This window comes from Balearica regulorum, chromosome 18 (assembly GCF_011004875.1).
Source record: "Balearica regulorum gibbericeps isolate bBalReg1 chromosome 18, bBalReg1.pri, whole genome shotgun sequence".
In the NCBI taxonomy this organism is placed as follows: domain Eukaryota; kingdom Metazoa; phylum Chordata; class Aves; order Gruiformes; family Gruidae; genus Balearica; species Balearica regulorum.
This window is the reverse complement of record NC_046201.1, coordinates 6,750,086-6,765,382: the sequence shown is the minus strand read 5'-3', so window position 1 is coordinate 6,765,382 and position 15,297 is coordinate 6,750,086. Positions and strand designations below refer to the sequence as shown.

The following is a 15,297-nucleotide window of genomic DNA, read 5'->3' as shown; positions in this document are numbered from 1 at the left end:
AGCTTTTGCCAGAAGATGACTGTGTTTGCCAGATAATTTATGTAGAACATTCTTAATGTTATAATCTGGACCACAATTCTGGGGAAATTATTCAAAACATGTTTTTTGAGACTCGAAAAAGATACAGTAATGCAACAAAAAAATTACAAAGTACTTTGTGCATAGAAGTAGGTGGAAGTTAGGGAGGATGATATGCAAATACTTATGCTGGAATTTTGCTAGAGGAGATCAAAACATTTCTATTTTGATAATAAACACCACTAAGGTTCTTTTTAATCCATGTTGAAGCACAACATTTGTAGAAAGAAGTGAACAACATGTGGAATCTCCAATAACCCTTCCTGTAGAACTTAGAGGTCTTGTTCTTTTACAAACTACATCTATCATGTGAAACAGAAAAAAGTTGGGGTACAACTCTGAACTCAAAGGCATCCTTACAAAAGGACAATAAAAAAATACCTCAAACAGAACCATAACTGGGAAAAAATCAGCTGCTTCAGTAACGGCAGCAGCCTGCAAGAGTTCTTGCAAGTGATGAGCAGCAGTGCGCCTTATCAGCTGACTAGCAGTATCTTGTCTGACAGAGGCACACCTAACCATGGTACCTACAGGACCTCTATGAACGGAAGCCTCCAAGAACAGCTTATTATCCTGCAAGGTGTTCCCGCTGAATTTTGAGACATTCTATGAGAATGCAGTCCTTCACTAACTAACAGTAGTGGCAACCTGATTTAAGAATTACAACCATAGTAAAATCAATCCATGTTTCACAATATAGGCATAAAAGGAAAAAAGTGGTTTCCTACTCTTAGAAGCTGGATTCAGCACTAAAAAAATCATGCAGAGGAGGCTGTCTTTTCCTCAAAACTGAACCCTATCACTTCTTCACCTTCTAACAAATGAGGGAATAGCATCCTGCCTATGTGCAAAACATGACTGGAGCAGGAGTCTGGCTTACTATAAAACGTAGAACCTTAGGCAGTGCCTTAAGTAGCTCCACTACTAAGAAAGTCTACTAGTACATTAAGCAGAAGCAACACACAAACAAAAGCACAGGACAAACTTTTAGGCATGCTGGCTAAGGCTTATTTTCCAAATGAGATTACTGGTTCCTCAACAGGGAAGATTTTTAGACAGAGCAATACCAAGTCTAGGATAAGCAGGACTGGCAAATAAGCCTGAATGACTATTTGCTTGGGGGTTTTCTTGCATACTTTTCTTTATTGAAGGGATGGGTGGAGAAAGGAACTCTTAAGAACTGCTTTCGTATTCTGCCCAACTTCCCATTTTCCTGTTCTTCCTCTCCTCCCTGTAAATACTTGGCAACAGTGAATTTTTAAGAAATACCCTTAATTAACCATTACACAAGGCAAACAGTAAGATAAGTAATACAACTAAGGAAACCGGTTTCCCCAAAAGCAGGAAGACAACTCTAAGCAAATATGAAAAATAACTAGTTTCTCACTCTCTTAACATACAGTGCTATATAAATACAGTTGAATTTGGTCAGCACGTTATAGCATACATTCTTTGAGTGTAATAACTGCTCTTTCAGCAGAAAAAGTTGGTCACAAAGGGTGAACAATGCATGACCAAAACACAAAATAAAACCATTTAATGTTTAATTAGACACCAAATACTTACTCAGGAGATTGCTTTAGTGTCTTGGTGAAGACTATGCTCAAGTATTGGCAAAATTTACAAGAAAGTGTTTTGAAGGTGAAAACTTGCTACAAAAGATATCCTGTTATTAAGTAACCAAACTCCTTACCCCCAAGTAAGTGCATCCTGGACAAAAGGGGATGATCCCAAAACAGTCAGAGAAAGGTTTAAAACCACTCAAAATGGTTGTTGCTACTATTGAATCAATTCCGTGCTTGAATTCACAAAGGCAGCGATTTAGAGCTTTGAGTACAAGAGCTGTAGCTTAACAAAGGCCTACCAGCACCTATACAGATAGGCATCACTTTCTATATTCAGATCTAACCCCCAGAAACATGACAGAAGCATGGACAGATGGTATTGGAGGCCAAGGTCAACAATGAGGTCACCACAACCTTGAAGCCAAGAGTCTATGATAAGACACATTTACTTAAATCACATATCCTTAACAGATCGTGCATTTCCCAGAGTCTACTTCCAAGTTGGTATTAAATTCGATGCACAGCTTTTGTTTTCAGAAGTTCATTAATGTTTTAGGCTACAAGCTTAGTTCTAGCTCTGGATGTCAGCATTAGGGAACAAGACAACGGAACTAATTTATTACAACTCTTCTGAATGTAAGCTGGCCAAAATAATTTGCCGTAGTAATACTAGCTTGCCCCCTGTGGAACTGAAGTCTAATTGTGCCTCATAGCATAACAAAAAAAAGGGGGGGGGGGAATTAAAACATGGTACCAATTTAAAGGAAACATACTTTCAGCTTTCATTAAAAACAAACAAACAAAAAAACCCCCAAAGCTAAACATCTTGGGATTCCTGGAAATCAGAACCAACCAGATTTACATTTTTGGTTTTTTACAAGCAACTCACCTCTATCTGGAAATGTGCCTTCCACTCTTATTATAAGTAAAATCTCTGCTGGAAAATTACAGAAATGTTTTTTCCTGTCTCTTCATTTGCTATGTATGACAGCATTTTGTCTGAAGCCAGTTTCTGCTGTTTGCCAATGGTTTTGTCCATAGCCTCTTCCCCAGGGGGTTTCACACAAGAGGGGAGACTCTTTCATAAAAAAATATATCAAATTAGCAGGCAATTTTGGAGGGGGTGTGTGATGATTAATATGTGAAATATCTGAGTTTTGAGAAAACTGAAAATCTCTTACAAACTCCATTATGTTTCTACAAAGCCCTTATAGGACTGTCTGGAAGAGGCAAATATTTCACTTTAAACACTGTGTTACCATTAAAAAAAAATCAATTTAAATGTAAAAAAACCCCAAAAAACAACAGCAACCCAAAACCAAAGTCTTCAACACCTGAATTCATTCCATGTGCTCAGAGCCAGATTCAGCAAAATATCACACATGCCCAGAGTGTACCAACTTACCTGAGAAATGAAGGTATGCAGTAGTAGTTTGCAGAAGGTATCAAAAGCCTTGCAAAATTAAATCAAATTTTAGAAGGTAAGAGAAACGAAAGCCCATGAGAGGGAACTTTTGTACATATTTTCATTACTGCCACACTCATCTAGCTCTTTAGGGAACCACAATAAAGAGAATTCTCACTTTCAGTCTACAAGCCTTTTGCACATGCACAAGCCACCCTCCAGAACAACACCTAAACTATTCTTGTGGCGTAAACAACTTCCACAGAGGAGAGTGTATACCTCTGCTGTCTTTCCCTATAACTTACATTACACACTTCCTCAAAATGATCCCTAGGCACAAGCAACAAGTAAGGACTACTAACCTACCAAGTTTGATTGCTTTTTAAAAGGAATATATTGGTTTAGTTCTCATTTAATGTTCCAGGTTAGACTCTCTCATAGACCTTTTATTCTAGTCCTTACAAGTTGAAATCAGACTGTGACAAATGAATACAAAAACCGAATAAGTAAATGCAGGTTCTCCAACTTGCAAAAAAACCTTAATTTAAAATACAGAAGATTGCCCTGCAGCTTTCAGTTTTAACTGGGTTTAGATGTGAAAATCACAAGGGCTGCCACCCACGTTTTAAATCGTTATTATAAAATTAATTACTTTTTCACATGCAGTACTTTCTACCATAATCAGCATATGCTTTGCAGTAGGTTGTTGGTTTTTTTTTTTTAAAGCCACACTGGAGAGAAATCGTTACACTTTAAAACATTTCCAGCAACAACCTGAAAGTGAAACTGGTTTCACGGGTTTACTGCTCCTCGCATTAAGAACAAAGTCACAATATTAACAGTCACAAAAGTTATATGGAGGGGGGGAACTAGGTGCAGAGAATCTTTAACTTTTGAAGTGCTAACATTAAAGAACACTCTACGGCACTTAAAACGAACACGACTGGAAAACTAAACCTTAAAGGCTTTAGCTATAAGAGGAAGTTGCTGAAAAACCAGCACTTCAGTGAACCACTAACAGAAGCGTATCCGAGTACGCCTGCATCGCTCAGAACGAGAGAATCTGAAAGTCTTCACTACCGACCCCGAGTGCGGGCAGGAAAGCGAAGGGGAGGAAGGAAGAGACCCGAAGCCCAGCCCGGGAAGGCCGGGGCAGAGCGCAGCGCTCCCCCGCAGACGGGATCACAACAAAGGGGGAGCCGCCGCTCTCCGCCTCCACGTGCCCGCGGCTCCTCCGCGGGTGACAGGCTCTGCCGCGCTGCCAGCACCCACCCACGGCTCCCCACGGCTCCCACCGCGACACCCCGCCTGCACCGGCCCCCGGGGGGGGGCGGGGGGCCCTCCGCCTCGGGCTGCCCCCACTCCGCGGGACGGCTCGGCTCCGCGGGGCTGCCCGCAATAAACTTTCCGCGACAGCACTCCGCAGAAAGCCGGCCCGCAGCCAGCCCCGTTCCGCACCCCGCGGGAGGCCGGCACGGCGGAGCCCCCCCCCCCCCCCCCCCCCCCCCCCGCAGAGCCGCACCGTGCCGCCCCCCCCCCAAAAGCCGGAGGGCGCTGGGGCCGCTCCCCTCCCACACAGGTGCGGCGGAGGCCGGCCTCCCCCGGCACAGGCACCGAGGGGGGCCGCTCAGCCACCAGCCCCCCCAACCCCAGGCTGCCCCCCGCACCCCACCGCAGGCCACCCCACCGCTCCCCTCAGGCGCCGGGAGCTCCGCTCGCCCCTTCAGTGGGGCAGCCCCCCGCCGCGGCTGCCGCCTCCCCAGGGCTGTGGTACTCACCAGGTCCTTTGTGTTTTCCATCAGGCCCTCATGGGCAGGAGACGCCCGCTGCCTCTGCCCCCTCCCCTCGGGTCGGCCCCCTCCGCCTGCCGCCTCCCCCTGCGAGGGGCCGGGCCCGGCGGGGCAGGAGGCGGCCTGGAAAGTTCAGCCTCTCACTCAGCCGGAGAAAGAAACCCAACTCCCTGCGCCGGAATATCAACAACATTAACATAACGCCTCTGCGCATGCGCGGCGCCCGGCCCACCGCGCGCCCTCATTGGGCTCCCAGCTGTTTGGGGCTTCCTCGCTCGCCGTACCCCTTCTGGGAAAAACCATTCGGAAACGGGGGGGTTCAGCGGCAGGGCAAAGGTTGGGAGAGAAAAGCAGCCCCGCCGCGGCTCGTTTTGTCTTTCGGTGGATGGCGGCACGCGCGGAGAGGCCGCTGGGGCGCCAGTGAGGAGCGCTCGTTCTCACAGGGGGCGGTGGACCCCTCTGGGCGCGCAATGGAGCAGCCCAGCCGTGCGCCGCATCACATGGAACGCGGAGAAGGAGGAGGGGAAAGGAAGGCAAAGAAAGGAGATCACGTGACAACTTATTGGGCCTGGGGGGCTGGCCGAGTCACGTGGGCCGAGGAGGGGCAGCGGAGCCAGCCTATCATCCCGGGGGGCGGGGCAAGAAAGGTGATATTAGGAGTCACGTGGCTAGTGGCACGCGTTCCGGTTCCGGCGCGCGGCGGCCCCTTGAGGAGCGATGCAGCCCCCGGCGCCTCGCCCGGGCCCGGCGGTGGCCGGTACGCCGGCGGTGAGGAAAAAGAAGAAAGTGAAGAAACTGGGGAAAACGAAGAAAATAGCGAAGCGGCTCCAGCCGTGCGCGGAGACGACTGAGCAGGCGGCGGCTGAGCAGCAGGCGGCGGAGGAGGCGGCTCGCCGCGCCCGGCACTTGAAGGCACTCTCCCGTACGTCGGGCGCCGAGCGGGAGCTGGAGGAGCTGGTGTTCGGCGACAGCCTCAATGCGGAGGAGGACGAGCTGCTGCAGCGCCTGGCCGGCCCCCAGCGGGTAGGGCTGTGGGCCCGGCGGGCGGCTCCTGCCCCGCGGCCTTTCCTGAGGCCCGAGCCCCGCCGGAGGGGAGCGCGGGGAGGCGGCGGGTTCCGCGGCCCCGAGCAGGGGCTGGTGCTTGCTTCGGGCTCCTTGCCCCCGCCTGTTCCCTCCGCGCCGTGTCTGTCGTCTCCCTCCACCGATCCGTGGCTGGGCTAAAACGGCCTGTTTGGTTATTTTCAGCTTAAGGCTACAGAGAGGAAAAGTCTGCGGAAAGACTCCAGTGATTCGGAAGTAGAAAACGAAGCAAAAAGTAAATTCTTGTCAAAAAAGCCAGCCTGGGTGGATGAAGATGATGAAGCTGAGGAAAAGTAAGTTCCAGTTTGGAGGTAGGAATTACGTGTCACACTTAAGAGTGACTGTAAGTGGCTTCAGTTTGATCTTCCTGTTCTGTGTGTTTTTTTCCCTCTAGTGTTGATATGACCCATAGGTATAGGAGAGATTTCATGAAAAGTGATGCTGAGAAGACACTTACTAAGAAAAAGCTAAAAAGAAGACTCGAAGAACAGTGAGTTTCATTACTATTGTTGTGGCTAACTTTATGATGAGATAAGATGCGTTTCTGTGACATTCAGATGTTTACCGCCCGGTATTCATGTGGCCTGTTTAAAACTATTACTTCTTACAGTATTTGCAGTATTTTAAAATCCAAAATAATACTAAGAAGAGTAAATAAAATGTGCATTAGCATTGTCTAGACTAATTTGTTTAATGCTTGTTTTAGTAGAGATGCACAAACTAATTTGTCTTCTAGAGAGTTGTACCAGAAACTTTTGATAGTGCTACATTGCTTTGTAAATGTAATGGTGGAAGATTCTTAGTATCGTACTATACTTAATGTGGTATATAAGAATGAGCTGAGATGTGAACATAGTCAGATAGCAAACCAGATCTTTAGATGTGTTTGGGTTTTCTTGGTATTAGCACGTATCACTCCAAAGAAGAGTGCTTTAATGTTTGGCACCAATTTTGCTTTAGTTTCACGTTCAGGAAGTCAGCAAAACACAGAAAGCTGAGTGAAATTTAAAAAAAAAAATTACATAGTGTTCTAAGTGCAAGTAATCTTGCAAAATTGTAACTATGTCTTCTAAAGTACTTAACGCATAGAAGGAAATTACTTTCTCAAAAAAGTTTGGTTGTTTGTTTTTCCTCCTCCCCTCTCCCTCTTCTCTTGCTAGGTTTCAGCGAGCTATGGGAGGAGTTCCTGCCTGGGCTGAGTTAGGAAACAGGAAGAAATCCAAAAGGACTGCAAGTGATAGTAAATAAATCCATTACTATTCTAATAAGGGTTTCTGTGTTTCCCTATTCAGCTTCTTAGAAAATAGTTATTTTTTGTTTTCTCAGTTTCAGTAGTGTGATAATACGCTGGATAAGTCAGCTTTATTCCTTCCTTCAGTGTGCTTTGATTTAATTTGTTTCAGGAATTTGTAGGTTTTCATGTGGGAGTGTTTGTGGAGTTAACCCTTTCAATGTGCTTTGTTTTAATTAGGTGACAGTGATGAAGATGATGATCTGCTATGCAGGACTGGCAATTTCATATCAAACTCAGAGTCCCTGCCAAGAGGTATTTTGAAGGTAAAAGCAAGTGTTGTCTTTCCACCTCAGTGTGACCCATATGCCCACTTTGACTTATTTGTTCTATTTGGGCAGTAAAATTAGTGATCATATGAATTTCTTCTTCATTTCTGTAACTGGAATTTCTAAAGAGTAAACAGTTGGACAAATTGGATAGTTCACATCATGCAAGCATGAAAAAATAAATTGAGAAGTATTGTTTCACATAAGAACTATTTTATGTACTCTAAAGTAGCATCTTGTAGTAGGATTTTCACTTCTGCATAGGAAGGGTGGGATTCTCCCACAACTTTGAGGCTACTGAAATGGTCTTTGAAAAGTGACAACCTTAAATGAGTGTTTCTTACACTCTGTCTTCTACAGCTAATTCACATAAGTCAGAATCCAACTAGCTTTATGTAGACTATTAATTTCAAAGGCAGTAGAAAGGCTAGTTAGTTTATCTTATATCTACACTGCTGTACTGAAGCAACTTACCAAACTTACTGTGCGTATGTTCTGCTTACGTCATGCTGTCTAAAAGTTCATCATAGAGTTTGAGATCTTGCTCTTGCAGAATAAAGAGCTATTAAACTGGCTGTTCATCAGCATAAGCAATAATACAGAAGTTGCTTTTTTTTTGAACTGCTTGCTCTGTGTTCTAGATGAGCACCTGCTTGCCTGCGAATCAGGAACGTTTTGCTAATGGAAAACTGGCAACTGTGCAGTTTCATCCATCTGCTCAAGTAGTCATGACTGCTGGACGTGATCGATCTGTGTCACTCTTTCAGGTGAAGAATTTCAATATATACTATGTAAATGGCCACTAATGCAGAGTCTTTTTTTTTTTTTTTCTTCAATAAGTATACCTAAGATAGCCTGGAACGATAGAATTTTCTCTCTTCCTGTGATGGTGGGCTCACAGGGGTTGTAATGTTTGTGGTTACAAGGGAACTTGCTTAGTTAAAGGTATCTTGTTGCAAGAAATTTTCATCTGTAACTTCATACCAATGACTTGCAGAGTATGGGCAAACTTAGTTGTATCAGGTTTTAGTTGAAGATTTTTTTTAAAAGTTTGGTTTTAAGGTTTGCAGTGATGAGGACTAAATATTTTTTTCTTAAGTTGTTTGTAAAGTCTATAGTGTGAGGAGCAGTCCACTTTCATTTAAAACTGTAATAATGCTGAGAAAGCATTTTGGGGGTGGGGAGACTGTACTGCAGCAGGGAGCTACTCAACCTTGCCCTGCTCCTCTGAAAACTAAAGATCAAAACTCTATTTAGGAACTTTCAACATGGCCCAGTATCAGTGAGGTGGTCAAAGACACAAGATGAATTTGACACTCCCACAGGGCTGCAGGGAAGAACAATATGAAGCAAACCTTTCCGTTTAGAAAAGCGAAATAGAAGTGATTATTTGAACGAAGCATGGGCAGGACAGCAGAAGAATGAGAGGTGTGAAGTATATCCCGGAGGGCGGGGAGTGCTTGATATATGGGGTAAGAAGACAAAAGCCAGGCTATTTGCAGATTGGGAAGACGGGAAGAGATTAATGCATCAAACTGGTGTACCTCTTACTGCTTAGGTCTCTCATACTGGCTAGTTGAGGTGAAATTTCTATGTAAAAGTATTTGATACATTCCTTAATATGATGATCTGGTTTCTTTTTTGAAGGTTGATGGTATAAGGAATCCAAGGATACAGAGCATCTATTTAGAGAGTTTTCCAGTCTATAAGGCTTGTTTCAGTGTCGATGGAGAACAAGTTATAGCCACTGGTACTCACCACAAAATGTTCTTTGTGTATGACATGATGAGTGGAAGTATTATTCCTATGCAGAAAGTAAGAGGTATGTTTTACAGTACTTTAAGTGTCTGGGCATAGTTGAAGCTGTCCCAAATAGAGATGACATATGAATTTGCTTTAAAAGGAAATGCAGGGAATTATTGGATGAACTGTTTTTAACTTTTCAGGGATCTTTACTCAAGTACCTTTAGCTTTAGTTTGGGATGTTAAAAGTTAATTGTCACACATAAACAAGGTTGAGTTGTAGCTTTACTGTGACAGTGTATTACAGAAATGAAAAGCTGAAGTGGGAGTCAGGTCTTACCCATGTTCATCATCCTCTGATTGTTGAAGAAAAAGAAAAAAATTATGCCAATTTGAACTTCTGAATCTCTTTTTAAAGGTGTGGAGGAAAGATTTCTCAGAGACTTCGAAATCTCTCCAGATGGATCATTTATGCTTGTAACTGGAACTTCAGGTTACCTTTACTTGTTGTCAATGAAGGTAATTTCTCTTCATGTAGCTTCAGTTTCTTGGTACCTTTTTCCTTTTGAGTCTGCTTGCTTATATTTAATCTGAAAAGCAATCTAGCTTTCAATTGAAACAAAGGTATGACGCATACAGTGACAGCCTTTAAAAATGAGCTGCTGAATCAACTAATGGTAGCTTTAGAAAATTATTTTGGGGTGTCTGAGAATTATTTTCTGACTATGCAGTTCTCTTTGGGACTGGTGGAGGTAAGGCCAGAGTTTCATGGGTTCTTTAAGCTGTCACTGGAAAAAGTTTTATGTCGGTGTTGTATTTCAGTTGATTGCATGAATGCTGTGCTGGCAAAAGGAATGGCCTCAGCATGGAAACTGGCATCTGGGGGCGGAAGAAATATAGGACTGCTTTTTTGGGAATAGCGCTAGTGCATGCTGGTGTACCGTGTTCATGAATCATGCCATCTACGGTGATTCATGTTGCGTATAGAATTTTTTCAGTTAAATTTTAAAATGTCATATGGTGGCAGCTGGATTTGTTTTAAACTTTTATGAGGAAAAATACTTTTTAAAGAAAGTTCAGTTCCATTATATAATGAAGACCCTTCAGTGAGGGAGCAAATGTATGTTTATTGAACTAACTGTGGTTGTGCAATAATAAATTGATTGTGGACTCACGAGCATCAGCTTGTGCTCTGGTCTGCAGGTACTGAAAATGTTGATGCTCAAGATTTTTATGGGACAGGAGTATGGAAACAACTTTCCTACAGATTTTTGGCAGAATCATTGTCACCATTGTTGTTCTTCATCCTATAGACAAAGGAACTGATTAGCACTATGAAGGTAAATGGAAGATGTACTGCATCGGCTTTCACTCCAGACAGCAGTAAAATATATAGCTATTCAAGTAAGTATTCTCTCTAACAGCGCTGATCGTAATTCTATTTAAATTGCATAAGTTTTTATAAATCATTTATTGTTTTACAAAAATAATTAAAAGACTTTATGCCAGTATCTGGCCTAAAAATACAACCAAGTGACCATTCATTAAAGAATGGCGTTAACTATTTTAGTATGCCTTTAGTGTTGGGTTTTTTTTTTAAATACCCTGAATTTGATAGTTGTAAATGAGCTAATAGTTGTCATCTAATGAAATTTATTTTACCAAAATAGACAAGCAATGTGTTCTGTATATATGGCTTCTATAATCTTCTACTTTATTCTGCAACCAGAGGAAGGCGAAGTTTTCATTTGGGATGTGAGAAGCAGAAAGTGTCTACACAAATTTGAAGATGAAGGTTCTTTGGAAGGAAAGTGCATTGCTGTTTCAAAAAATAACCAGTATGTGGCATGTGGGTAAGTGACTTGGATTTCATAACTTTATCCTATCTCATTTTGAAAGCTCTTCAGTAAACTTACTGGTGGCTGGTGAGAGTATAGGAACATGGAATAAGTCTGGTTTTAATAAGGTTAGAGTAGATGTGAATAGATGAATGTTGCCTGTTTTATGATAATCATTTAATTTGTCCTATGTCTATGTAAAATACCATAACACACTTTATACCAGTATCACTCCTAGTGTATTACTGTTGCCATATATGGGTTTAGCAGTTAATTTTGAGATCATACTGACTGAAATCACAAATTCTATAGTACAAATGTCAATTCAGGGCCTTCCCTCTTTTCTAGTTCTCTTTCCTATACTCCTAATTTCGCTCATGTGATATATGTGTTAGCATTTGAAAAGATGCCTCAGCTCAAAGCCACAAACTTGAAAGTGTTTCTCCAAGTATACTTGCTGAGATGCAACTTCAGCTACTGTATTCAATTCTTTTAAATGAGACTAGCAAATACTTAAGTACATTTGTGTGCGTTTTCTTAGCCCACTGTAGAAGAGGATTTTTAAGTGGACTTACTCTACAGGGTATAAAAAAAAATAAAACCCCCTTGAAGCTATCTCAGAGTCTTTTGATACCAAGCTCTCATTGCTTTCAATTCATTCTGTGAAAGAGATGGGCTTATCAGGGCTCTCCACAGTTGTGTGTCTCTTCAAATAAATAAAAAAACCCCCACCAAACCCCTCTACTAAATATTGTTACAGACTCCAAAGCAAAATAAAGCTCCAAAGAAAATATTGTTACAAACTCCAGTAAATAATTGGAAATTTCATTTTTAGTTGAGTGGTGGCTATAGATAACAAGGTAATATGTACTGTAAATGCTACTTCTTGGTACAGTCTTTAATTTCTTTTTATAGGTCAGCTTCTGGAGTCGTAAATTTATATACTACTGATGTCTGTCTCAAGGAAAACCATCCTAAACCAGTTAAAGCCATAATGAACCTAGTTACATCTGCTACATGTGTGACCTTCAATCCCACCACAGAAATTTTGGCAGTGGCTTCCCGTGAAACTGATGAGGCTGTCAAATTGGTATGTTCAGCTTCTTTACTGCAAGCTCTTTTTGTATCTTGATCAAAAATGTTCCTGGTGACGTAATAAAACTGATATTGAGCAGATAGGTATACTGGAAAATTTGCTAGACCAAGATGATCAGGACATGTACAGGATACCGTACATTTATAAGGAAATGTTTTTTGTTTTTTTTTCTTCAGGGAAGTTGTTCTGAAAATAACATCTTATGGTCTAGTTTACCTTTTGGTTTTCCCTTTTTAAAATGCCCTTATTTCAGTGCTGTAAATATAACTTGGCAACAAATATGAATTTTTCAGCAGCTGTTAACTGTAATGGTCTTACTGTGTGGTGTTTTTCCTAGTTCATTCAAAATCTTGCCAGCCTTGTCAGAATTCTGGCCAACAGCAGAACTATTGAATTAATCTGAGGGCTTGGAAGCCTATTTTTCTTGCTTAGATGTAATTACTTAAAAATAAATGAATTCCAATAACTGGTTTCATAGTGTGTTCCCTGCACCTCGTTTCTCCAGTAGAAGCCCTATATACGAGTGGTGTAGGATCGGAATAGAACTGAACATTTGAACTTAACGTTGACCTTCAATTTTAAATTTTTATTTTAATTTGAGTTCTAGTGGCTTTTTCCTAATGATTATAACTAATGGCCTATTTCTCAACAGGTACACATTCCTTCATATACTGTGTTCTCAAACTTCCCAGTGTTCAGAAGAAAACAGATTTATCTTGCTCAATCTATGGACTTTTCTCCCAGAAGTGGTTTTTTCTCTGTAGCAAATAATAAAGGCAAAGCTTTATTATTTAGGTACGTATTAAGTTAGGTTTATTAATCCTAGATAATATGTTTATATTCTGTAAGATGGGACAGATGACTGGTAAATTACAAGGTTTGACTTTGTGATCTGAATTTCACCTGATGACTTAACTGAGTGCGGAGCTGGCTTTCCCTTCTGGAGAATGAGCGTTGTTTGTTGTCTCATTATAAAATAGGCATTGCTGCAGGCATCCCTGTCAAAACTGTCATTGTCCTTTTCTGAAATAAGTAGGATGTAAAAAGCCAGATGCTGGATGCTCTCCCCATTAAAAAAAAAAGTAGTTCAGAGGATTAAGAGAAGATCTGTGTTAACATCTGTATCTGGTGTGGGTTTGCTCTAGTTGTAAAGGCAGGGCGAGTAGCATCATTGGAGGGAGGGTGACTAAATACTGGCACAGGTTGCTCAATGAGGTTGTGGTGACTCTGTCCTTGGAGACACCCAAAAGCCGTCTGGACGTGGTCCAGGGCAGCTGTCTCTGGGTGGCCCTGCTCTGGGTAGGGGGTTGGACCAGGTGACCCCAGAGGTCCCTACCAGCCCCAACTCTTCTGTGATCAGTGCTCCAGCTCGGTGAGGTTTCAAGGCTTGGCGCACATGCTGGCTAGTGCGTGGTGCAAGATGTCATGGTTTGTTGTGAGGGCATAGGAATAGATGTATTCTCTTGGCAGCTTACTGTTACATTCTAAAATCCTAGTTTTAATGTGGAAGTCGAACTCAGTGATTGATGTCTGACAGCATAAGCTTAACTTTAGCCTTTTTCTGAGAATGGAGAAGTAGTGGGAGAAGTAGTTTTTTCTGCTGGTGTGGTCAGGGGTAAGGAGCGATAATAACTCAGAGCAGGAATATTTCTTTAGACAAAGTAACTTTATGTGATACTTGAAAAAAATTTGTATTTTCAATGTGAGATTTTAATGATTTACAAAGTCTGATAGAGAGCATTTACAAAAAGACTCCCAGACAAGTCTGAAAACGTGAATAAGTCTTGTGATTTGTCCTTTATTTGAATGTGAACTGCATATTATAATGACACTTCAAGTAAATCTAGCATGCGGATGATTTGCTATTTTTTGCTGCACCTATGTTTCAGATTAGCTAAGAGTACTCATAGTGGCACTACTGAATAGTTGTTGCTTTTTTGTGTTGTTCACTCAACAAGTTACTGAAAAGTTTTAAATCTGTGTCAACTTTTTTTCTTCAGGCTGAAACATTATTCAGATTTTTAAAAGAAGATACAGGAGAAAATGGACCAGTAATCAAGGTAAAAGTAGCACTAGAACTGTTGACAACATTGTCTTGAGGAACCTTATTTTCATTTTGCTACCTCCACCTCTTTATAGATGGCAACAAGTTCTTCGTACTGTGTAATAGGAAACTGTTCTGTCTGGATCACTCATGTAGTAGGTTCCATGTGATGGGCAAGAGTCAGGCTTGTCTTATCAGTCTTAGCTTTTCTAATAATACTTTTGCAGGGAGCTGGTAGTTCAACTAAACTTCTGCTCAGTGCTGTTGACAACAGTTTTAAAAATCTGAATATATTTAAATCAAACTCCTAGGCAGTGTGGTTAAAAACAGCTGTAGGCTGGCAGATACTTGGCTTGATCCTGTTATGAAGTCATGCAAGTGTGCCCACACAAGTCTGCGTAATTGCAAATTCAGATTACATAAGTTACTGAAATTTGAAGGGTAGCTTGTGTGCAGATACAATTTTATTGTACACTTTAACCTCTTCTTGGGAAACTGGGAAGGCCTGTAGCCTTGACAGTAATACAGTAGTTCTGTTTGACCCAAAATGTGTTAATGATTGGAAGGTCAACTCATTCAGACTGGAAGCAGGTATGTCTTCTGCATGTGAAGCTTGAATAAAAGTTTGTGATGGCTAAATGTTTGGAAGATACTAACAAAATTCTCTCTACTGATCTTTCCCCAGGTGTTGTAACCTGCAGATACAAGTACACTGACAAAATCAAACAAGTTTTTTATTTGGTATGGAAATTCAAAAATACTAATATAACATCTGTGGTTTTGAATGTTGTTTCTTAATAAAAAGTTTCCAGGCAAGTTGTTTCAACTTTTTCCAATGTTTTGTGTAAGCAAATGACTAAGTAGATTTTAAGCATTAGCATTCAAGATAATGTCTTCAAGAAATGCTTAAATGTCTTTAGTTATTATGAGCATATGAAGTGTTCCAATGCTGAAACAGAAAATACTAGTTTTGTGTAAACTGTAAGCTCTGCTCCATGTGTTTAGGTTGAGCTTTTCCATCAGCCAGGTTCATTTGAGGCTGCATTGGAAACAGCATTTTGCTGGCTGGAGGAGCAAAGTAACCTGAAACCCTGCTGA

The 15,297-nt window shown here is 41.7% G+C and overlaps 2 protein-coding genes across 12 annotated transcripts in view; one reads left to right on the top strand and one right to left on the bottom strand.

The window, feature by feature from the left end:
- Window positions 1-5,355, bottom strand: part of MBTD1 (mbt domain containing 1) — a 36,095-nt gene extending 30,740 nt beyond the window's left edge. For 7 of the 11 annotated variants that reach the window (XR_012838279.1, XR_012838280.1, XR_012838277.1 and 4 more), the window contains exons 1-2: window positions 4,827-5,355; window positions 3,049-3,096 (exon numbers count right to left, since the gene is read on the bottom strand). Coding sequence is in view for 5 of the 11 variants with exons in the window: in XM_075770803.1 (XP_075626918.1) it covers window positions 3,049-3,096; window positions 4,827-4,847 (69 nt within the window). In the remaining 6 variants the exon portion in view is untranslated. The remainder of the gene's footprint in view (window positions 1-3,048; window positions 3,097-4,826) is intronic. The other 4 variants (XM_075770800.1, XM_075770801.1, XM_075770802.1 and 1 more) reach the window with 3 other exon arrangements.
- A 143-nt stretch (window positions 5,356-5,498) lies between these two features.
- Window positions 5,499-15,015, top strand: UTP18 (UTP18 small subunit processome component). The gene is made up of 14 exons (XM_075770805.1): window positions 5,499-5,861; window positions 6,084-6,211; window positions 6,313-6,408; window positions 7,079-7,158; window positions 7,390-7,475; window positions 8,120-8,245; window positions 9,126-9,300; window positions 9,640-9,740; window positions 10,535-10,625; window positions 10,951-11,074; window positions 11,975-12,149; window positions 12,808-12,950; window positions 14,156-14,215; window positions 14,885-15,015. Exons 1-13 carry the CDS (start codon window positions 5,556-5,558, stop codon window positions 14,178-14,180), a joined length of 1,656 nt encoding a protein of 551 aa, XP_075626920.1. The 5' UTR covers window positions 5,499-5,555; the 3' UTR covers window positions 14,181-14,215; window positions 14,885-15,015.
- Window positions 15,016-15,297: the final 282 nt, after the last annotated feature.

Coding starts and splice junctions, on each gene's coding strand:
- UTP18 (XM_075770805.1), top strand. CDS start 5,556: ATGCAGCCCCCGGCGCCTCGCCCGGGCCCGGCGGTGGCCGGTACGCCG. Junction 7,159..7,389: donor CAAAAGGACTGCAAGTGATA/GTAAATAAATCC, acceptor TGTTTTAATTAG/GTGACAGTGATGAAGATGAT. Junction 9,301..9,639: donor TCCTATGCAGAAAGTAAGAG/GTATGTTTTACA, acceptor CTCTTTTTAAAG/GTGTGGAGGAAAGATTTCTC.